General features: G+C 33.8%; 1 protein-coding gene across 1 annotated transcript in view; it reads right to left on the bottom strand.

Moving 5' to 3' along the window:
• LOC140626765 (uncharacterized) overlaps positions 1-25,958 on the bottom strand; it is a 441,573-nt gene that overhangs the window by 135,809 nt on the left and 279,806 nt on the right. The window contains exon 4 of the mRNA XM_072814510.1: positions 459-560. Coding sequence (XP_072670611.1) covers positions 459-560 — 102 coding nt within the window. The remainder of the gene's footprint in view (positions 1-458; positions 561-25,958) is intronic.

Genomic DNA, 25,958 nt, shown 5'->3' with positions numbered 1-25,958 from the left:
ATTTTGTATAACACTTTCAAAGTTTAAAGCAAAAAATCTATAAGTTTTATTTCTAACTTGGATTGGCTGAGATGAATTAATGAGAACTTTTTTTCAAATTAAAAGTACTATGTTCTATTCTGTAATATTGATTTAATATAATAGGTATATGTGCACATACATATATATTCACTGAAGAAAATCCAGCTAGAAAATAAACTTAAGTCTATGTAAATTGTATACCTGTAGTTCTTTAAGATGTATATATTAATATTGACTTCAAAGTACTCATTTTATTATCATACTCTGTTTTTTATGTTGAAATATTAAACATTGCCAGAGTCTATATATTTCTTTGATAATATTGCCTTTCATCTAAACCCACTGGAACTTCACATTTATTTATATGGTTATACTGAGTAATAAACCTAAAAGTAATATATTTTTCCTTTTAGAATAGGATATAATCTATGGTTTACCTGTGTGAAGAGGAAAGGCCCAGCTTGTACTATCATGCTCATTACCATGCACTCCATATTACTGTAGACACAGGCGGAGTGGGAACTGGACAGTCTCTGAGTCTAGAAAATGAGGGCAGAGGCGGGGTTGGGGCACACGGTCAACAACGTGAATGAAATACTTTCTCTCTAGAATGATTTGATGAAAATGAGCTGGTACCAGAACCATTGCAATTTGTCTACAACAAATATAGTCATCTGCCCCCAAAATTGAACTATATGACCTGAGTTTGCATTCAGACACATACATTATTTACAAAGTACACATATAGGTTGAGTTTTATACCTGAGACTTATGGTGAATATCTCAATCATGAAAAGCAGGTTGCTATCTGAATTTAATGAAACAAGGTTTATTTTAAACAATATTAACTGTGCAAGTTTTGCTTAAAATCTTTAAAGGTACACTGTGTAGTGTCTGCACATATTTTAAAAATATTGTCTTTTAACTTTCAGTTAGATAAGTACATATGTTAATAGAAATTGAAGAGGTATAGGTTTCCATGGAATTTATTTTTCTAGCAGAACAGAAACAGGGAAAAGTGATTTTATTTCACAAATTTTCAATGAAATGAAAAATGGAGCCAGAGATGGTTATGTTACCGCAACTGCAGCAGAAGCAGAGTGAATAATTTCCTGTGCATTATGCAGCCTCGGTTCCACAGGGCACAGCAGTCATCAATTCAAAACAGGAAATAACAGAAGATTGCAAAAAGGGCTGAAAACTGTAAGAAGTCAGATATGCAGGTGGAATTTAATTATCCAAATTAGAACTTAACCAGAACACCATAGTAAGGCTCTGTAGGTTGGGGAAGGTGCTGCTGTGGAAATGAGCTCCTGTGATGTTATCAAGAAATCTTTCAACCATTGCTCATTTTATAAACCGTGGTTAAGACTGAAACCTATCAGCAGAAATCAAACTTCATACTGTCCTCATGGTGGTCTCCTCCACTAAAATATCCCTTGAATGCTAAGTATCCTTTTTTTTTGAATATGAATGTTTTTGATTTAAAAAAATGTAGAAATTACATATATAGATACCTAATAAATATGAAGATGTTGTTTTAATGGCATTTTTGTGCTTTTTAATATATTTCACTCTTTAATGATATGTAAATTGTGTTTATTCCTTCATAGACAAGAAGAGGACAATTGCATTGCCCTCCCTATCATGCAGTTCTCATGGCAATAATCGTCTAATATCATGCTATATTAGTGTTGGAGATGAGGCAAAAATGCACTTTAGTTTTTGTACCCTTTAGCCTTAAGAATATAAAATTATGCTATTTTCAATAGAACTGCATTGAATGCTAATCAATGTTATTGAAATATGAAGAGAATAGCAATGTATACCTAGATCACAGAGATTATAAGCAGAATCTCAATAAAGTTAGCCCCAAAAGCTAAGTGAGTCTATAGAATAAGGCACTAAAATAATAGCATAGTTTTTACTTCTCCAGTAAACTAAGTACTGAATTAAATTTACTGGGTTAAGCTTTACTGAACATTCCCTATATTTGTTTTCACATATTCCACATGTGAATCACTATGCATGTAGGGATTAAGCACATACATATACACACAAAAGCTCACATCAATTAAATACTATGAGCTGAAATTCACCTAATTATAAAAAACTATTATGTTTTATAATTTCCAGAGAAGAAAAGGTAGCTGAGTGACCTTTTCTGCCTAGATATTTGATTGGGGTCTGTATTTTTCAAAGGTACTTGATTGTGATCCATTTACGTACTACATCCATTCCATCCATTATCACTTCATTTATAGCACACACACACACACACACACACACATAACCCTGCATAAGGATATGCCAATGTACATGCTTCATACAAAAATAAATCCCTTTTAAAATGGTAGTATATGTCATATTTGAACTGCCATGTGTGACTTAGTATCTTATTTTTTCTAAAGTGTGCAGGACGAATTATTGTTCATGAAAATAGCAATTATTCCACACTTAGACAATATAAAACAAGTGAAATTGAAGACAAATTAGACTCACAGGATCAACTCAGGCAGTAGCACTGGCTTATGCACTAAAAACAAGATGCCATTCCTGAAAATTTTAGATATTTCAGTACATATATAAACATATGAAGTGAGAGAAAAATGCAAAATGCTGAGCAATACATGGCAACACATTCTTTTGGTGGCATCCAAATAAGAACTCTAGTAGACTCTAGTATTAAGTAAATTAATAATGTACTACTCTACACATGAATATAAAGTTTAAAACTATTTTGATAACTTACTTATTATATTATTAGAATATAAATGAAAGCACTTTATTACTGATGATGTTACTTAAAAAAAAAATGTATGGGTCAACCAGTGGGCCAAATTGGGTTGCTAATGTTTCCTACTTCTAACCACTCATCCTATTTGCATATCCACTAAAATCTTGGGTCACATGTCTGATGAGGAAATTTATATCAGGAAGCCTGATACAAGAAAATTATTCCACACTGGAACAACTCAAAACAAAAAAAAAAAAAAAAAAGAAGAAGAAAAATTTGTTCAAGTCTTCACATCACCCAATATCTCTGAGCATAAGGCTATCCCAGGGATAAATGGGATGAAATTGTATTCAGTTTTATCCAATCAACTGGAGCCTCTAGATGCTATTAGGCTATATGGAAGCAACATAAGTTGACTCTGTTGGTCCAGTTTGTGCTCATAAACTGTAAATATATTAGGTCTACCTTGTTGAGTCAAACATCAGCCAGGTAATTCATACCTCCTTCTTATAGTAGATGAAGGTGAGAACAAAAGATGGCACCAAAAATTTGTCTTTAGTAGAGAGCCTTTCATATCAAAAAAGCAAAGTAGGGAAAACACTACTCCTTATGTTCTATATTATTTTCTTCTTTGCTGCTATTGGATTTAACCCTTAAGTCAAATTGTGATCAGGACTGTGGTTACCACTGTCTAACTTCTTAAATCCAAACCCTAACACCACCTACTTCTCCTTTATCTATCTTTTTCTTACTTCTGGTGAGCAGAGTATTATTTGACACAAAAATGTTCCACAGGAAGGGTTAAATTCTTAAAGTAATAAAAATAATTTCTAAAAAAAAAAATTTCAAAGCTACACTATGCTTAACGCTAAAATTTTACCCATTTTTCCCCATTCAGTGATATCTACTGCTCATATGTTCTTCAGTTAAATTAAATGACAGTGTTAAAAGTCTTCAATGATATAATACATACAACACAGAGATGCTCTATGAACTCTTACTCTAATATATGAGGTGGGTTTAGAATAGTATATTATAAAGAAGAAAGTATGAACCCAAAAACTTAGAGAAAATAAAATACTCAAATGTCAGGGAAATAAAGATATTTATACACTTAAGGGTCATAAAGAGAAAATGAAGGTTAATAGCCAGAAGCTAGAAGGAAAGTTGTTAACAGTTAAGGAGCAAGGGAAACTGAAACCAATCAGGCATGGCTCATTGAGGTAGATACGGTGTTTACAAAATGAAAGGTCATACATCTTACCTCAAAGCCACAAAGTTTGATGAAAAAAAAAGGGGGGGGGCTTTTTTTCCCCAGCAGAATTACATGCTACCAAAGTGAGTTACTCCTCCTCAGGATAAAGCAGAGGCAATACAACATATTAAGATGTACTATAATAGCAGACAAACTCAATTAGCTGGAGAAATCAAGTGCCCAGTTCCCACTTCATGACTGACAAGGAGAGAAAAACTAGGGACCCTCTCTGAGCCACTGCTAGGGCAGCCACTGTATAGTCCAAAAGATGGCTGGCCATCAGAATCCTTGGCATTTCATTATTAGTACCAGACAACTAATTAACATGAATAAGTATAGTAAATATGAATACACATATTGAGGTAATAAAAATTTAGATCACTGCAAATAGACAAATATATCCAGTTTCAGAGGCTGATTTTAATGTGAGATAGGGGAAGAAGACAATTGAATCTGTGGGATCCTTTTTAACATAATAGCCACTGAGATTCTAACAGATATAAATGTGGAGCCAATTTAACCAGCAATTGATAGAGCTAAATACTCAAAAACTGTATGGTAATTTCATTAAACATTTGAGAATCTAAGAGAAGTTACTGAGAAATAGAAAAATATAGATGTCTGAGCCCAAAAGATCTTGTACTGTGGGTTGGCTCCAATGTAGATGGAATTGCTAAGAGGTCCTCTACCAAACTGTATACGATAGAGTATATCCAACACAGCAGAGACAAAAGGAAACAATTTTGCCAGAAGAGAAATTTATATGCCTTAATTATGAAACTCCAATATGGTCTGTTTGAAACAAAAATGTGATTTAAGGGGCTTAAAATAATTTTTGAGAGTTAAATGGCTCCATGCCAATAATTATCCCCATGGTGACTCTGAGGTGTTATAAAGGATGCAGTCTTGGGCAAAATTCTTTGTATTCTCAGATATTACTTGTTCATGCATCATCATTTCAAATCAAAGAGATGTCATTACAGAACTGCATTCGAGTAAGCAGGGAGTCATAAAGACTGCACAGAGAATATGCTATTTTTATTAATGTCCATATCAGAGAATGAAAATCAGAAATTAACTCAGAGATATTTCAGGATGTTTAACGAGAGGAAGAAGAGTGCAATAGTATGATTATAACATCATGCTAAGAGTTTAACTTTCTTGTGTTGGACAAATTAGCTTGGTCATGGTTTAGATAAGGAAACCTCAAGATCCCATCATAGTTGGCGTTTGAATTCCCTAGGATGACCATTTTTGTGGGGTTTGAACCAGCTCAGTATCTATCTTGTTCACAGCAATTACTAGAACTAGTTTGCTAATAATTAGTTCACAAGATAAATATTATACAATTCAAACAAAGCTTTGGTTTTCCTGGATGGAGAACCTTGTGATCTCTAGAGAAAACTCCTAATACTATAGCCCACAACTGGCCTGAGGCATATGCTCTGCAAGAATTTAAAAATGTAGACATGAGGAATAGGTGCCTTGGGCAGAGTTGCTTATGATCACAGGTACCTAGAATTCGTGGAAAGAAGACAGACAGAACATGTAGAACCAGCTACACCATAAAACACTCTGATTATTGTCGGACAAAAAGAGCTCATAAGCACAAATGATTTTCAATGGTATAACTCAGTAATTTTTTGTATTTGGCACCCCAGAGATGTCTCTAAGACAGTCTCAGCATTCTGGAACCTGAGAAGGAATACTGATTACCCAAGACATGCCACAGGAATGTGTTCTTATGCCAACAAAAACATCTCATGCTCTGTATCAAGCAGGAGAGCCAAACTAGCTTTAGAAGCAGATATTGAATGGTATACTGAGTGTATTTATTTAATAGACGTATAGAATATTCTAAAATCCAGTAAAAAATAATAAATCCAACTTGCTTCAGTACAGATTCATGAGACTACAGAGAACTCTAGTTGATGTCTTCCTCTAGCAACCCAGAGCCACCAATTCACAAATATCACAAAGAGGATAATTCAACTGAGGAAGGCCAGCTTATGTTATCAGGTTCTCCTACTTCCAGGATCTTGTACCCTGGAGCCTACATGCCTTGACTGCTCTTTCATATATTGAAGCAGCTGGCTTCTGTTTCTTTGTTTTAATTTTGTTCAGACTTTAAAGTTTTTCTGTGTGAGAGTTAATCTAACACAAGCTACTCCATTATAGACATGATACAAACGTAGAATTCTACGTTTCTATTGTAAATTCAAATTTACAATAAAAAAAAATCACTCTTATATTAATTTTTTTAAGTTTATTTATTTTTATTTTTATTTTTATTTAATCTCTACCTCCAATGTGGGGCTCGAACTTATGACCCAGAGATCAAGAGTTGTTGCATGCTCTTTAGACTGAGTGAGCCAGGAGCCCTTCACTCTTATATTCTAAAGTTTTTATGCTTTATTATTGTTTTAAATTGCAGTTTTAATTGGAACTTTTCTTGATTACAATAAGAAGTATGATTCCAAATCATTAGTGTAATCATTAGTGTAATCTCATTTGAAATTCTCTTTTATAAATGAAGCTGAGCATTTCAGATGGTTAAGGAGATTTATTTATTTATTTATTTATTTATTTATTTATTTATTTATTTTTAGGATTTATTTACTGGGGTGCCTGGGTGGCTCAGCAGTTGTGCATCTGCCTTTGGCTCAGGGCATGATCCATGGGTCCAGGATCAAGTCCCGCATTGGGCTCCCTGCAGGGAGCCTGCTTCTCCCTCCACGTATGTCTCTGCTTCTCTGTGTCTCTCATGAATGAATAAATAAAATCTTTAAAAACATATTTATTTACTTACTTGAGAGAGAGAGAGAGAGAGAGAGAGAGAGAGAGAGAACGTGTGCGGGTGCAGGATAGGAGGGGCAAGGAGAGAGGGAGAAAGACTCTTTCAGCCGACTCCCCACTGAACGCAGAGCCCAACAAAGGGCTCCATCTCATGGCCCTGAGAGCATGACCTGAGTGAAACAAAGAGTCAGATGCTTAACTGACTGCACCACCCAGGTACCCCTTTAAGTAGCTTTTAATATACTTTCCTGCCAACAATGTTTTCATATAAATCAGCTATTTTCTATTGTTTATTTTTTTCTTTATTACACCTTTCAGAAACTTCACATTCTGGGGGATCAAGACTTTTTCCTGAAAGATGAATTGCAAATTTATTTGCCCAGTTTATCATGCATTACTTTGTCTTTTGAATTGCACTTTTCCCTGCTCCACTCTGACACCCTTTTGTAAAAGTAAAGAAATGCTTGTTTTCTGTCCCAAAGGTTTTTGTTTTTGTTTTTGTTTATATTAATGGTTCCTGGTTCTGAGTGACAATTAGAAATATGTTCCAGGTTCCAAATTTACAATAAAAAAAAAATCACTCTTATATTAATTTTTTTAAGTTTATTTATTTTTATTTTTATTTTTATTTAATCTCTACCTCCAATGTGGGGCTCGAACTTATGACCCAGAGATCAAGAGTTGTTGCATGCTCTTTAGACTGAGTGAGCCAGGAGCCCTTCACTCTTATATTCTAAAGTTTTTATGCTTTATTATTGTTTTAAATTGCAGTTTTAATTGGAACTTTTCTTGATTACAATAAGAAGTATGATTCCAAATATATTTTTTTCTTAATTTCCCTTTCTCCCTGGACCATGTTTAAATAGTATAATTTCCTATTGGTTTGCACTAATGCATTTGTGTTATAAAATCTACTCTGATTATATGTGTCTACTTTAAGAACTTTTCATTCTATTCTACCATTTGACTTTAAAGATTTAATTATTTATTTTAGAGAGAGAGAAAGAAAGCAGGAGAGGTAGAGGGAGAGGAACAGAGAATCTCAAGCAGACTCCATGCTCAGTGTCGAGCCTGATGTGGGGCTCGATCTCACGACCCTGAGATCATGACTTAGGCAGAAACCAAGAGTCAGACACTCAACTGACTGTTCTACCCAGGAACCCCACTGGATTTCTTTTTTAAATGTATGTGGCAAAAAAACTTTTAATAATTAAAATGTGTTTATTTATTTTTTAAAATCTGGTAGTGTTAGTCCTCATTGCACTTACTTTACACATTTTAATACTATTTAAATTTTTTATTAAAAATACAAAATCTAGAGTTTGGTAGTATATTTGAAAAGAGCTTGAAAAAATGATATTAGGGTTGTATTAAATGTGTACATTATAGACTGCCATGCTTACAATATTGTCTTCCTCCATTAATATTGATTTGTCTTTGCATTTTTTTTCATTATTTTTGTGTAGTTTTTTTTAATTATATAGAACAAAATCAATTGTAATTTCCAGAAGAAAAGCAAAGCTGAAGGCATCACAATTGTGGACTTCAAGTTATATTACAAAATTGTAGGTATGAAAACAATATGGTACGTGCACAAAAATAGACACATAAATCAATAGAACAGAATAGAAAACCCAGAAATAAGTCCACAACTACGTGGTCAATTCATCTTCACCAAAGCAGGAAAGAATATCCAATGGGAAAAAGACAGTCTTTTTAAGAAATAATGTTGGGAAAACTGGACAGCAGTATATGAAAGAAAGAAACTGGACTGTCTTATTACAACATTCACAAAAATACATTCAAAATTTATTAAAGACCTAAATGTGACACCTGAAACCATAAAAATCCTAGAAATAATCTCTTTGACATAAGCCCTAGTATTTTTTTCCCAAATATGTCTCCAGAGGCAAGGGAAACTAAACCAACTATTAAGCTGCTGGGACTGCAAAAAAATAAAAAACTTTTTTTTTTTTTTTTTTAAATAAAAAACTTCTGCACAGAAAAGGAAACAATCAACAAAACTAAAAGGCTATCTACAGAATGGGAGAAGATATTTGCAAATTACATATCTGATAAAGGGTTAGTTTCTAAAGTCTATAAAGATATAAAACTCAACAGCCAAAAAACAAATAATCAAATTTAAAAATTGGCAGAAGACATGAACAGACATTTTTCCAAAGAAGACATCCAGATGGCCAATAGACATATGAAAATAATGTTTAGCATCACTCATCATCATCAGAGAAATGCAAATCAAAACTACAATGATGTATCACCTCATATTTGTCAGAATGATTAAAATCAAAAACACAAGAAACAACAGCTGTTGTCAAGGACTAGAAGGAACACTTGTTCACTGTTGGTGGGAATGTGAAAAAGTATAGCTATTGTGGAAAACAGTATAGAGGTTCCTCAGAAAGTTAAAAATAGAATTATCCTATAATCCAGTCCTCAGACTACTGGGTACGTACCCAAAAATACAAAAACACCAATTCAAAGAGATGCATGTACCTCTACACTTACAGCAGCATTATTTACAAAAGCCAAGATATAGAAGCAACTCAAGTATCCATCGATTAGTGACTGGATAAAAAAGATTCATGTTTGCGTGTGTGTGTGTGTGTGTGTGTGTGTGTGTGTGCATACACATATATATGTGTGTATGTGTATTTATTCATATATAATATGAATAAAACGTGGAATATTATTCAGCAATAAAAAAGAATGAAATCTGGTCATCTGCAACCACATAGATGGAGCTAGAGAGTATTATGGTAAGTGAAATGTCAGTCAAAGAAAGACAAATAACATATAATTTCACTTATATGTGAAATTTAAGAAACAAAACAGATGAACTTAGGGGAAGGAATATAGAAAAAAGAGAGGGGGGGGCAAAGCATAAGAAACTCTTAACTACAGAGAACACACTGAGGGTTTCAGGAGGGGAGGTGGTCATGGAGGGATAAGCTAAATGAGTGTGGGGATTAAGGAGGGCACTTATGATGAGCACTGGATGTTATAGATAAGTGATGAATCACTAAATTTACCTGAAACCAATATTATACTATATGCTAACTAATTAGTATTTAAATAAAAACCTGAAACAAAAATTTTAAAAAACCTTTTACTGTTACATGATTCAGCAAACACAATATTTAGTATGAGTTGAGAAAACTATGTCCACGCAAAGGCCTGCATGCTGGTGTGTATGAAAAAACGTTTACTCATAACTGCCAAAAGTTGAAAGCAACAAAGATAAGATGTCTTTCAGTAAGTGAATAAATAAGTAAGCTGCAGTAATTCAGACAATAGAGTATTCCTCAATGCTAAAAGAAATGAACTACTGAGTCATGAAAATAAAGGAGGAAATCTTAGCTGTGTATTACTGAGAAAAAAAAAAAAAAACCCAATCTGAAAGGGTACATACTGTATGATTCCAGGGACAAGGCATTCTAGAAAAGACAAAACTATGGAGACAGTAAAAAAGATCAGCAGTTGCTAGACATTATGGGGGATGAATAAGTCGAGCAAGGATTTTTAGGGCAATGAAACTGTTATGTATATACTAACATGGTGGACACATGCCATTATAAATTTGTCCAAGCCGACGGAATGTACAACTTTGAGAGTAAACCCTAATGTAAATTATAGACTCCAAGTGTAAGAATGATGTATCAGTGTAGGTTCATCCATTGTAACAGATGTATCACTGTGGTATAAGATGTTGATAGTGAGGGATGCTGTGTATGCATATGGTGGCAAGGGGTACAGAACTCTCTGTACTTTCTCCTCAATCTTACTGTGAAACTAACACTAAGCTCTAAAAATTGAAGTGTATTTTAAAACACATACACATCTGCACAGATCGAAAATGTGTACAGTCAACATACAAAACCCATAGTGTTTCTGTATATTAGTAATGAACAATTAAATGAACATCTTTTTTAAGATTTTTATTTATTTTTTGACAGAGAAGGAGAGAGCATAAGCAGGGTAGCTGCAAAGTGAGAGGGAGAAGCAGACTCCCCATTAAGCAGAGAGCTCAACGCAGGGCTCAATCCCAGGACCCTGGGATCATGATCTGAGCTGATGGCAGATGCTTAATGGACTGAGCCACTCTGGTGCCTCAAATGAAAATTTTGAAAAGGGGTGTCATTTATAATATAACCAAATATATGAAATGTTTAGAATCGAATAATTACTAATGGAATAGATAAATATGTTAAGATGGTAGGAGCCAGGCTTCTCACAATTGAAGAATAGAATTAGAAATATGGGTAACTAAACTTACTAAAATAATGTGGTTTTAGATATTGGATATATTGATATGTTCATGTTTATATGTGTATTTGTGAGTTATGTGTACACACATCTATCTATATACATAAAACATACAGATATACATGGATATGTTCCCAAATTCTGTCCTCTGAAATGATCTGATATCCTTAATGAGCAAAGTAGGGAGAAGAGGTGCAGTGATGTGAATTAGTTACACACAAGTAGGTTGATAAAATCAGTTAATATGTCAATGCAATGGACCTCAAACTTAGAAAAGAGATTTTGTTTATTTGGCTTTAGTTTGTTCTCTCAGCAGTTTTGGGAGGAGTCACTGCCACACTAGGGTGTGACTGTATTATCTTCCTATCACAGAGATTACATGCGCCAATCCTCTGCACAGATGCAAGCATGCCTTATAAGGCCAGAGACCTAGGAATTGGTATTTCCTCTGTTCAAGGAATAGTTGTTAGTAGTCAAAATTCACATGTAATAGTTATCTTTTCTTTTGATCATGAAGCCCTAATGCATGGTTTTGACTACTTTCCTCTTTTCTACTACTCAGGTATATAATTGATAAGGAGTCTAAGGACTTTAACATCTTGAAAATTTAATCCTATTCCAAAGACCGACCTGATGATGGAGGCTTTGCTATCTACTGACAAAGTAACCGTTCCTTTGTCTTGATATCTCCATTTTGCTTATTATTAGAGTCCTGTGTTTTCCTTCCTAGGAGATTGGCTTACTTGAACCCCTTTTTTAAACTACTTCAGGGATCCCTGGGTGGCGCAGCGGTTTGGCGCCTGCCTTTGGCCCAGGGCGCGATCCTGGAGACCCGGGATCGAATCCCACATCGGGCTCCCGGTGCATGGAGCCTGCTTCTTCCTCTGCCTGTGTCTCTGCCTCTCTCTCTCTCTCTCTCTGTGACTATCATAAATAAAAAAAAAAATAAAAAAAAAATTAAACTACTTCAATATTCCTCAATATAAGCAACCTATTGAAAGATGTAGCATTTGAAACACAAAATGGGTTTAAATGTCAATTCTAGGGGCACCTGGGTGGCTCAGTGGTTGAGCGTCTGCCTTTGGCTTAGGTGTGATCCCAGAGTATTGAGATTGATCCCACATCGGGCTTCCCGTGGAGAGCCTGTTTCTCCCTCTGCCTATGTCTTTGCCTCTCTGTGTGTCTCTCATGAATAAATAAATAGAATCTTTAAAAAATAAATAAATGTCAATTCTAGAGTTATTATCTGTTAAAGCAAGATAATAATAAAAGAGTATTCAGCCAATTTAAGTCACTATTTTTTACCAGCTGCAAATGAACTTTACAAATATACATAAAAGTGCACTGTGAAATTAAAAACTTTAAGATGGGCAGCCCCGATGGCACAGCAGTTTAGCGCCGCCTGCAGCCCAGGCTGTGATCCTGGAGACTTGGGATCGAGTCCCGCGTCAGACTCTGCATGGAGCCTGCTTCTCCCTCTTCTCCCTCTACCTGTGTCTCTGCCTCTTTCTCTCTCCCTCTCTCTCTCTGAATAAATAAATAAATAATATTAAAAAAAATAAAATAAAAAATAAAAACTTTAAGATAATATTACTTAGGGCATTAAGACATTCTAAGAAATTAGAATTCATAAATGTATGCACTAGTTGAATGCATCATAACATGCTTTGCTAAATTTCTGAATCAGTTTTTCTATCAGTTAAGGTATCCAAGAATTTAAAGGTCAATCAGGCTTTTAATATGTAAAGTATTTATTGTGTGAATGTAAGAATATTCTGTGAATGATAATCCTTCTTATGGCAAGTTAGGAAAAGATTCACTATCTCTCTGATCTCTCTACTCATTATTCTGGGGAAAAATGCATGGACATCTAATAAGCTGGGTTAATTTGTTCCTGAATATAAATTTAGGTATTTTGTAAGAACTCTTTGGTTCAAATATTTTTTAAAAGGAAAAGGTATTGAAATATTATCATGTTACATACAAAGAATAAATATTACAGGCTAAAATACCTTGAGCATGTAAATGTGCAAGGTTCTTGGCTATATCCTGCACAACACAGATGCAGTCCCTTATGCTCTCTGAGCTTTGTTTTATCATCTGTCTTCTTTAGAGGGAACTTATTAGATTCAAATGAAATTTTCAATTTCAAAATAGCTGTGCTGTGACAAGTTCAAATTGTTATATAAATATGTAATAAAATATAAAATAAAGAAATGTTGGTAGAAGTTAGAGCAGCATCTTGAAGCAAAATATGAAGCATATGTTAAGAATGGCAGAGAAAGGGATGCCTGGGTGGCTCAGCGGTTTAGTGTCTGCCTTTGGCCCAGTGTGTGATCCTAGAGTCCCAGGATCGAGTCCTTCATCAGGCTCCCTGCATGCAGCCTGCTTCTCCCTCTGCTTATGTCTCTGCTTCTCTCTCCGTGTCTCTCAAGAATAAATAAAAAATAAAATCTTTACAAAAAAAAAGAATGGCCGAGAAAAAAGTAGAAGCTCTATTCCCAGATGATGGAGGACTACCATATCTAATTCAATTTGTCCATGCAGATATTTTCATAACAGAAAAATAGTTTCTTATTGTGAAATTATTGCAATCTGGTTGGACAAAGCATAAGAACAATTGCTTTATAAATGACTCACTATAATGAAATTTGTAAAAGCTGTTGGCCAATTTTGATATAGACACAAATACATATATAAGTGCCTAAAGAAAATGCCCTGAATGATGATAGAATATTAACAAAATTGTTTTGATATTATGTAAATAGTACTAGGAGTTTGTCATTTATTATATATTATACTTTCATCTTGTGTCAGAGGCTATGATAGAAGTTTAGAAGCACTAACTTACTACTAGGAAAAAAATAATTTTAAAAAGGAATAAAAAGGATGTCTGGTGGCTCAGTGGTTGAGTGTCTGCCTTTGGCTTAGGGCGTGATCCCAGGCTCCCGGGATGAAGTCCCACATCAGGAATCCTGCTTCTCCCTCTGCCTATGTCTCTGCCTCTCTCTCTCTGTGTCTCTCACAAATAAATAAAATATTTTTAAAATAAATAATAAAAAAGGAAAAAAACACTATAATTGATTATTCATTTGTTCACTAAAATATTTATTATGTGTTAACTATATGCTTTGCTAAGCACTCTTCAAGATGGTGTGAATACATGGATAAATAAGACAAATTCTGTATCCTTATGACATTTATATGCTATTAGGGGAAAAGAGTGAAATACAGATGAAAATACAGTGATTTTAGATTATCACCTATAAGAAGGTATTTTAGAATGGGTTGTTGTTAGGTGGGAGTTTTCTATGGTAATAACAGCTTACCTAGGAACTTAAGGAGGAGAAGCATTGCAAATGAAAACTAGTGGAGCCAGAGATAGAGTTTTATAGGTGAAAGGAAGGAACATGTTCAATGGTTGAAATCGGAAAGTAATCAAATTAGAGATGACCCAAACAAATTGAACCAGTTGTATAGTCAAAGAGATAACTGGAAAAAACATTTTTTTAAATGTAAACACTTTTATCTACATCTATAGCTGACAATTAAGATAGACAAAAAAAGGTGGTGTTACCAATATTTTCAAACAACTGCAGAAACAAACATCTGTATAAAACTCTTAAGTTTTGTTATTGATATAAATAAGGAAGTAAAGCCGACCTGCTTATGAAAAATTTATTGTGGAATGACATGTATATTATAGACTTTAGAATTTAAACTACCATTTCTTCTTTATTAAAATAAAACATTGGGCAGCCCCAGTGACGCAGCGGTTTAGCACCGCCTGCAGCCCGGGGTGTGATTCTGGAGACCTGAGATCGAGTTCCACGTCGGGCTCCCTGCATGGAGCCTGCTTCTCCCTCTGCCTGTCTGTGTCTCTGCCTCTCTCTCTCTCTCTCTCTCTCTCTGTGTGTCTCTATGAATAAATAAATACAAATCTTAAAAAAATAAAATAAAACATTTATTTGTTATTCTAGGCACTGCCTTAATTATTAAGATCACCTTAGGGTGTCAAGTGGAAAAAAATATCTAATCTGAAAGTGATACTGATTTCACAAATAAATAAAATAAGGGCACCTGAGTGGCTCAGTCAGTTAAGCAACAAATTCTTGATTTCAGCACAGGTCATGATCTCAGGGTCCTGAAATCAAGCCTTGTTTGGGGCTTAGCACTCAGTGGACAGTTTGCTTGAGTTTCTTTCTCTCCCTCTTCCTCTGACTATTCCCCATCACATGCATGCTCTCTCTCTCTAAAATAATAAAATAATAAATAAATAAATAAATAAATAAATAAATAAATAAATAAATTAATTAATTAAAAAAAAAACATTTTTGGTACTAACAAGATGTTATAGAACTATTTCTTCCTATTCTTCAAACTTAATTATAACTGTAAACCCAGGAAATAATTCAGGATTCAACCAAGGAAAACTCTAAAATGGTAAGAAGCAGGTGAACTGGTTAGGGACATTAGGAACAGAACAACAACAACAAAAAAAACAGACCCAGACATCTGTGTTCTCCCACCCGATAGAAGAAGGCAACCAAGAACCATTGTCTGGCACCACCACCATAGCAGCAGAAGGTGATTCAAGTAAGTACATTTTAACTCTGAATCCAACAAAAGTCCTGCCAAAAGTCTCAGTTGAAGACTATACCTCCAAAAAAGTGGTTCCTTCTTGCTTAGAGCAAGCAGCGAGAAGAAGCTCTTTTAGTACAAGGCTATAGACACTTCTCCTCTACCCAGAGACCCAGGTGAGGTAGGAGGACTATATGTCAGAACAAAAGGCCATGCTCCATATGTTTGTCTCCCATAGGCGGGAGTAAATCTAAAACAAAAACAAAAACAAAATGAACAAAAACAACCAACCCAAAACAAACAAAAACAAATCCTGAAAAAACAAGAACAACAAAACAACAACAACAAACAATCACCTGATGACATTTGTCCTTCTCTGTCTTATTTCACTTAGCATAATACCTTCTAGGTCTATTCATGGATAAAGCATAAGAATCATTGCTTTATAAATGACTCACTATAATGAAATTTGGAAACATTCTTGGTCAGACATTTTGATATAGACCTGAACATATATACAAATGCCTAGAGAAAATGCCCTGAAAAAAGCATATAAATAGATAGATAGATGATTGATAGATAGATAGATAGATAGATAGATAGATAGATAGATGATAGAATATTACTCAGCCATAAAAGAATGAAATCTTACCATTTGCCACAGATACACAGTTTGAGTTAGGGATAGGATACTCAGGGTTGAATTCTCAGGAAAAGGCCATCAGCAGAGGGGGGGTAGCCTAGGAGAAATTCAGTCCACTTATTTTCTGCTGAACATTAATTTTGTCGTCACTGGCCTTTCTAAGATCTCATGACATGGAATTATGAAGTCAATTGCATCCCCTGTTGCAATTTGAACTTATTTATTCCTGTTTATTTTTCACTATTTTTTTTCTGGAGTTTAGAGCATGCTATGGAAATCAACACCAACAAATATGAAATAATGCACAAAAGAGAGAGAGAGAGAAGAAAAAGGTAAAAAAGAAAAAAAGATTCACAAGTGAAATTGTGAAATAATAGGAAACATATATTTAGGTCTTCTTCCCTGGCTCTTGGTCAGAGCTCCCAAGTCCCTATTTTTTTTTATTTATTTATTTTATTTTTTTATATTTCTCCAAACTGTTAAGGTGGTAGGTGGATCTTTTCCTCTAATAGTTGATTTCTGATCCCAGTTTCTCACACAGAGCTCCTAAATTCCCTGGAATTTTCTGGGTGATAGGAACATTTCCTGAGTATTAGAAACATTTTTTGTTTTAAAGAGGTAATTCTTGGTGGGCTCCTACAGAGCTTAAGGATGGGGGCAGGTCAACAGAAAAATCAAATCATGATTAGAAGCTTAGAACTTTTGGTTCTAGCTCCCATTCTCCAATGGGGGTAGAGGGGTAGAGATTGAGTTAATAATTAATTGTGCCTGCATGATGAAGCCTCCATTAAAATCCCTAGTGTACAGAGTTCAGAGGGCTCTACTTCAAAGTAGAGCATCCAGAGGAGTATGGATGCTCCTGACCCTATTCAATACCTTGTCCTATGCATATTTTCCATCTGACCATTTCTGAGTTGTATATTTTTATAATAAACTGACAATCTAGTAAGTAAACTCTTTTCCTGAGTTCTGTGAGCTGTTTTAACAAGTTATTGAGCCCAAGAAGCGGGTTGTAGGAACTTCTGATTTATAGCCCGTCTGCCAGAAGTACAAGTAGCCACCTGGGACTTGTGATTATATCTGAAATGGGAGGGGGAGGAGGGACTCTTGAGGGACTGAGCCCTTAACTTGTGGGATCTGATGTTAACTCCAAGTAGATAGCTTCAGACCTGAATTAAATTATAGGACATCCAATTGATATGCACAGAGAATCAGAGAATTGCTTGGTATAAGAAAATCACTCACACATTCTGTGGTCAGAATGGCCAGACGTATGGAGAATAATGTAAAGGAAACAGAAATTCCTTCACTAGACCATGAGAGTCCTTTTGCCTCCAGGAACATGAGCCCCTTCTTCCTCAGTGAGAAACTCTGGTGGTTGTAGGCAAAAATATCTTCTATGTTGTCAATTGGCACCAGAAGTAGGATCCCAGTGGTATCAGATAATCAAAGCAAAACAAAGTAACACTACAAATGTTCAAATGTGCAAATTAAACTCGAAAACCAAAGTCCAAAATTATTAGGGCAGTACCTACTGCTACATAAACAGTGTGACTTCCTATTAAAATATTTAAATAGGACACAGAGTTGCCCAATATGTTAGATGAAATATCTGAAATAGAACTGAAGTCGTTTGTCCTACAAAGAAACAAACAGCCCCCCAAAGCAAAACTCAACTTGAATGAGAAAAAGGCAATTAACAACAAATGTTTACTCCGAGATGAATCAGATATTGTAATAAACTGACAAGAATTTTACAGCAGCCATCAAAAAATTGTTTCTAAAATACACTTACAAGTTCTATTGAAATGGAATGAAAGGAAAATAAAAAGATCTAAAAATTAACTAAATTCAAATTAGAGAATTAAAAAAAACAATAATTTCTTTTTAAGATTTATTTATTTATTTATTTATTTATTTATTTATTTATGATAGAGATAGAGAGAGAGAGAGGCAGAGACACAGGAGGAGGGAGAAGCAGGCTCCATGCACTGGAAGCCCAACGTGGAACTCAATCCCGGGACTCCAGGATCAGGCCTGGGTCAAAGGCAGGCGCTAAACCGCTGAGCCACCCTGGGATCCCCCAAAACAATAAATTTTTTAATGGATAAACCAAATAGAGTGGAGATGACAAGAGAATAGAGTAAGTAAAATTGGGAACAGATCATTAGAATTTGTCCCATGGGAACAAATTAAATTTTCAAAAGATGTACAATCTGACTTCCAGAAGGAAAAAAAGAGAGTGTAAGTGAAAGAGTATGCACAGAAGTAATGGATAAAATATCCCCGATTTGGCAAAAGACCCAAACCTACAGATTCATATTGGTGATCAATAGCAAAAAAAGATAAACCTAAGGATATCCACACCAAAGCACAGCAAAATTACGCTTCTGGAAGTAAAGAAACAGTAGAAATTTTTCAAGTAATTGGAAAGAAAAAGAGCATTCTTTATAAAGAAACACATTTGAATAGCAGCTGATTTCTCATTTGAAATCATGAAAGCCACACAGAACCAGCATAATTTTCAAGTTCCAAAAGAAAAGAAGTGTCAGCTGTGAAATCTGTAACTAGTGAAACTATCTTTCAGGAATTAAGGAGAAATAAAGACATTCTTGAACAAAAGAAAAATAAAAAGGGGCAGCCCAGGTGGCTCAGCAGTTTAGTGCCGCCTTCAGCCCAGGGTGTGATCCTAGAGACTCAGGATCAAGTCCCACTCGGGCTCCCTGCATGGAGCCTGCTTCTCCCTCTGCCTATGTCTCTGCCTCTGTGTGTGTGTGTGTCTCTCATGAATAAATAAATAAAATCTTAAATAAATAAATAAATAAAAGGACTTGTGACTAGGCTAAAGGAAGATTTTCGAACAAATAAAATGATAAAAGTAATAACTGTTGAAGTGTTAAGAAGGAAGAATGAACAACAAAAGAGCCAATAAATATACATAAAATATAATATCTTTCTCCTCACTATTTCTATAAATCATATTTATAAATAGATAGTAGCCCTATAATCATTAAAAAATTGAACTTCAAGTTAAGTAGCTCTCCCAAAAATATATCACCAATATATCACAGTTTATTTTGCTGGAGAATTCTAACAAACTTTTAAGGAGATTTAACATTAGTTTTACATAACTCTTCCAGAAAACAAACAAAAGCAGTAAAATAAAAAGCTAGCAAGCTGACAAATAAATAAAAGAAGGAAACTACATACTAATATCTCTTATAAACTTAAATGTAAAAATCCCCAATATAATATTAACAAACTGAATGTAACATTGTTTAAGAAAGAACTATACGTCATGGATTTTATTCTCAGGATGCAATGTTGGTTCAATATTAGCAAATCAGTTAAGTAATGTAATCTACCATATTAACTGGCTAAAGAAGGAAAAATGTATAGTTATATCAATTGACACAGAAAGAATATGTTTGGGTTAATAGGGCAAAGGTTGAGGCATTCTTCTATTTACTGCCCGGATTATTAGTGAGTGTTCACTGAAAATTCCATCACCAAATTAGTATGCCTCAAAAATTAAGTTATCTGTGATACCCTTTAAGAGGTACATAAAATTGTGAAGTACTAATTTTGACATAAATTATTTTTATTATTTATTATAATCAGAAGCATTCACTTTTTATGGTGGTTATATATAACTTTATGAGCCCCAAAACATCCCCAACATAAAAAAAGATTGTAAAAGCACTAAATAAATATTTACAACATGATTTATCATAACAGATTTGTTTTGTATAATGGAACGGAATCACCGCTCATAATACCTATATAGATTGAGCAGCAGCATTTGTCTTTTGATTTAATCATTATTACAACCCTGCATGTTCTATGATAATTTCATACTTTCAATACTGAGAAGTTTAAACTAATGTAGATTTTTTTATTATGTAAAAAACGCTGACATAATTTTGCCATCACCCTGTAACAAATCTGATTTACCATTAGCTCAAGACAAAGCAGTTCATTATTATGCATATGATGTTATCTCTTGATGCTACAAAATCTTATTATCTGAAAATGAACTTTTTTTAAGTACAACTGAAATTGAAAAATATTTTCTTTACAAATGATTAAAAAGCAAAGGAAGTTTTTAGTTATCGTATTAGTCACTGTAGTATCTGGCACATTAATCTTAGCCAAACATTAACAGATGAAGGTGACTTCTGATTTCAATTCAACGTGTTAAAAACTGGAAGTGATCACTCCCATCCTAACAGTCAGTAAAAGTTTGAACAAACTGAAAATCATACTACTTGGTTGGACTCTTCAAAGAATTGGGCACACATGGCAGGAATTCATGCTAAAATCTAGAGAGACAGGTGAATTCAGATTATCACAGCCAGAAACTGCTGGAGTCATACACTGGTAAAAACATTTCAATGGTAATTTTGATGAGTACAGGAGCTAAGTGTGAACTAGAGAGAGGAGTAGAAACAACTGGGAGCTACAGTTTTAGGTGGGCCCTCATGCATTTCTGGGTTTTACCTTTAGGAACTTCACCAGGGTTCCCACAGTACCTTTCTGGTGAGTAGAAGGGGAAGTGATATTTTAGATGGCCTTCTATTTAAAAACAAAACAGCAAAAACATATATTTTAAACTCTATTTATATACATATATAATTGATATATCCTATTTATATATTTAAATACATATGTAATTGATAGGCTAAGAAGAAGAGAAAGTTGAATGTTATAAAATGGTCAAATTAAAACCAGAGAAGAAAAAAAGGTGAGGGGTGGGGGGAGAAATAAAGAACAAGTGCAACAAATAGAAAGCCATTGTGAACATGGCAGGTATTAATTCAAGTATATCAAAAATCACTTTAAATATGAATGCTCTAAATTCACAAATTAAAAGACTGAGATTGTTAGAATAGATTTTTAAAAAGGGCAATTCCCAAATATGTGTTATGTAAAAGAGATCCAGTTTAAATATGAAGACTCAGATAGGGTAGAAGTAAAGATACGGGAAAAGAGACAACATGACGACATTACTTAAAGAAATCTAGAGTTGCTAAATTAATCTCAGACAAAAAAGATTTCAGAATAGGGAAAATTTTCAGGAATAAGGAAAGCAGTAGTTAACATTAAATTGATATTGAACTAGGCTTGTATTCCTGAAATTAACACCATTTGGTCATAATATATTACTCTTGTATAGGTTGGTGGTTTTGATTTGCTAATAATTGCATCTTCTCATGATAAAAAATAATGTTTCTTATCATAAGCATTATATTTTATATTCTTTTAAAATTCTGCTTAGGAGTGCCTAGGGGGCTCAGTTGGTTAAGTATCTGCTTCGGCTCATATTATGATCTAAGGGTCCTGTTATTCAGCTCCTCATTGGGCTTACTGCTCAATAGGGAGTCCACTTCTCTCTCTCTCTCTCTCTCTCTCTCTCTCTCTCTCAATCTCTGCTCCTCCCTACCACTTGCTCTCTCTCAAGTAAATAAATAAAATCTTTGAAAAATAAAATAAAATAAATTAATTCTGCTTAGACGTACAAAAAGAGAAAAATAGCAGGCTTTCAATATAAAAGATATGTGTTGTAAAAAAATAGTTTACCAAATTCTACACAAGGACTAAGATGTGGAAGAGCATATTTACCTCTTTGTTTTTAAGAATTTTTATTTATACAGCTTACTTTGTTTTGTTTTTAATATCAACATTATCATCTCTATTCTAGTAGGACAGGTCAGAGAAGCCGCATCCCCAAATTATGGGTCAATAAGAAGTAATAATTGTAGCATAGCATAACATATAGAGATGTTAAATCGCTATATTGTACACCTAAATCTAATGTAACAAATTTTTTAATCAAATTTAAAAAAAGATACATACTAATTTAATTATGTTTTTTACTTGATATGATGTTAGTGAAAATATTTGTAAAGTTTGTAAGGCATTCCAATAAAAACCTTAGTAGTGATATCATTAATTATTTTTGATCAATACTTTATTATGTTTTAAAGGTAAATCTTTTAAACACTAAGTAGTAGTATGTCAATGACTTTTTTTTTGTAATTTTTTTTAATGAGGTCAGTGAGAAGAAGACCCATAAGAAGCTGTCAACCAAAGACCATCATGAAAAGTAATTGTGAAACTGAAACATAAAGTCCTTCTAAGGACACATTTTCCACATACTCCACCTCTTCTGCTGACTTGCGCACATGGCATATGCTCAAAAAAATATTTACTGAATCACTTTAAGAATGCAAGAAATAGGAAGAAGAATTTTTGGCTAAACTAATTAGATTGGAGCTCACATGATATATCAAACACAACATGCTTTGCAAATTTTCTGATATTTTAAGATTTCTTAATACAGTGCCATTCTTTTTGGCTTGAAAACTTAAATTCTTCTAAATAAGAAAACGGTTTTCTTCTCTTCTTTCCTCACCTCTGTATTTTTCCCTTTATCTATTCTTACTTGCTTATTGGGTCCAAAGATGTATTCAAGGTTAATGTTACTTTCTGTGAAATCATGATATCCATTTCTGATATAGTGGAAATGGTAGAACAAAAATGGAAGTTCAGGCAGCAAAAGTGAGTGTCCATAGAAGGAGGGAGGGTCCTTAAAACAATGACTGCATATGTTGAAACAAAACATAGAATGCTGTAGAGCTTTACTCAGAGCTGACTCTGCATATGAACTATCTACTCTAAAATGCTTGCCACATCACTTCATTCTGGATTTCAGAGAAAGAAGGGTGTGTGTAGTTGTAAGATAATATGATACAATAAAATACACTGTTTAGATTAGAAATCTCAGTAAATTTACCAACCATTACACATGCTTGGTCATAGAGATTCCAAACTGCTAATAAAAGATTCCTGTAAACCTAATTGGAAACTGCTAGTAAAATTAACACTAATTTTTTGAGTTCATTAGTTTTCTATTAAATCCTACAATATTTTTAAGGCCTTCAAAATGGAAAGCATGGCAAATGGTATTTAAATGATTATGCAGACTACAGAAAAAGAAGAATCTCCAATTAGTTTTATTATTCTATTAAGAGGAATAGAAACATATCAATTGTTAAATAGCAGTTATATATATTTCATTTCAAGTTTTAAAATTTAGCATTCCATGCAGATTTTATTGAGAGACATGAATGCTAATAATACATCATTAGTAATTGTATAAATAACATAATTAATATTTCTATGCAACTAATTCAATCAACATATTGGCCCCTATACATATATTTAATACCTACTTAAAGTGGCATAAAATAGAATGGACATTTGAATTTCTATGTATCTTTTTGTAAAAATAAAATAAGTAGTAAATAACCTTGTAGTTGAACATAGTATTTAGTAATATTTTAAAACATTTGTTTTCTTATGTTAGATTTTATTCTGACATTATTGTAATTTTATAGTGGGTTTGAGTTAAATCATATATAAAACAAAACTGATAAACTGAGAAGTGGTCTGTACAACAAAGGGATACTGGGTTCTTCTGTAAAGAAAAAGATAGTGTCTTCACACTTTTTCCATGGTACTCTGAATGTAGCTGAAGATCAAAATGTCTGGATTTAAGTCTCTTGGTGTTTGTGTATTCTGCAGGAAAAACATATAGCTCTACACATTGTTCTAATGGCTTATCATGTGTTCCCTATGGACTTGTATATTTTATTGCAACTTGTAAAACTAGAATATACATAAGACAATCTCCTAAAGTATGGTTTCAGTATTTGCAATGTCAAATAATCTTGCTTCCAAACACTCGTACTACTATCTGCATAGATTTTTTTATACTGTAAAAACATTGTAATATACCTAAAGGAGATTGTAAGAAAAGAAAAGAACACTTCAGTGTTTTGTGGGGGTTTTTTTGTTTATTTTGTGGGGTTTTTTTTGCCCATTATTCTCTTGTGGTATGAGAATAATTTTTAAAAGAAAGGATAAATGGAAAGAGAATTAGAGTTGACTTAATAGTTTTCATTCTCTTCTGGTTAAAAACTCAAGAAACAGATCCTCCCCAAAAGTAGAAAATATCATGCATTTGTTTTCTTTTTCAAAATGCAGGTTTCCATTTTAAAAACATTTCTAAATTTTCTTCATAAATACACATGAATTCTCTCAGAAACATATAGAAAAAGTTTTTACAATTTAAGAGGATATTAGATAATATATGAAATATTAAACATGATAAATATAATATCTTTTTCTAAAAAATACATTTCTCAATGAATAAATGCATACTTTTAAAATATAATTCAAGAATGAATCAGAGGCATCTTCTAGCTAGTTGAAATAATAGGAACTGGGTTTAATCTCACTTAAAACAAGTTAAAATCTCCAAAAAAATATATAAGAATAGTTTTCAGGCTTTTGACAACAGGAAGCACAGGATAGTGATCCCTCAGTGAGAGGCCACAAATGTGAGCCCTAAAATTGCCCCCAATTTACTCACTTGAGTTTCCAGGCTGCAACACAGGGAAGTGAAACCCATATAGAGCCCTATGTTCATCCTAAATTCAGAAGATGGAGCTGGGAGTCTGAGGAAGCCAAAATAGATGGAGTTTGCATGAGCCCTGGAGAAGACAGATGCACAAGGGAAGGGTGCTCTGCTCCAATTCCCTGCACAAGGTCCCTTTCAAATCTGCAGCTGAGTGCTGATGACTGCAGGCAAGAGAGAAAATTATCCAAAAGTAGGGAAAGAACCACACAAAAAGGGGAGAGAAGACAATCTCTAGAGAACACTTAGGGAAAGGAATAGATCACAGTCCCATGATCCAAAGTGGAAAACTTCGTGATTAACTGGGCATCTAGTACAATAATCAAAAGGTTATTAGCTCAGAAGTAGAGTCAAATTAGCTCTAAAATAAAGGCTGCTACACTGTCACACATGGAGTTTAAAGCAAGCCTTGAAAGGATCAATCTGTTTCCAATTAGCTGAACTACTGCACAAAAAAGCTTAATAATATTTATAGGGTGATAAGGAGATCCAGCAGTAAACAAGGTAAACTTCACAATCTCTGTCATCCAATAGAACTACCAGACATGAAAAAAGCAGGAAAACAATAAAGAGAAAATCAATCAATTGAAACTGATCCAAAATAGAAGAAATAATAGGATTAGACAGGGCTACTATGTTAGGGCTTTATTATAGCTGCTAAATCTGTGTTCCATAGATTAAAGAAGATAGAAAAAGACTGAACATAAAAAGTGGAGACATTGAAAATGCAAATTTCTAGAGGTAAAAACTATATGAAATGAGAATTTACTGGATAGGAGGAGTAAGACTAATTTAGACATTAATTTAGAGAATAAAATATCAGCAAGCTTGAATTTATCTCTATCAAAAGTATTTAAAATAACAAAGGGAGAAAAAAATTGGACAAAAAAATAGAGCATCAACATTTCAAAAAATGTTAGATTCCTTCATGTAAAGGAACAATGATATCAAATGTAACCTAGAGATTACCAAAGAAATAAAGAGCACAAGAAATGTAAATATGTGGGCAAGCACACAATATATTGTTCCTACTTTAGAAATCTCAAGTAGCTGTAAATGTTTATAGAAAAAAATTCAGTATACATTGTGGAGAATAACATATGAGAGTAACTGCCTAAACACTAAGAGAGAGGAAATGGGGGTATGCCATTGTAGGATT

Source organism: Canis lupus, chromosome 38, assembly GCF_048164855.1.
Source record: "Canis lupus baileyi chromosome 38, mCanLup2.hap1, whole genome shotgun sequence".
Lineage (NCBI taxonomy): Eukaryota > Metazoa > Chordata > Mammalia > Carnivora > Canidae > Canis > Canis lupus.
The sequence above is the reverse complement of the archived record's forward strand: the minus strand, read 5'-3'. Positions and strand labels throughout refer to the sequence as shown.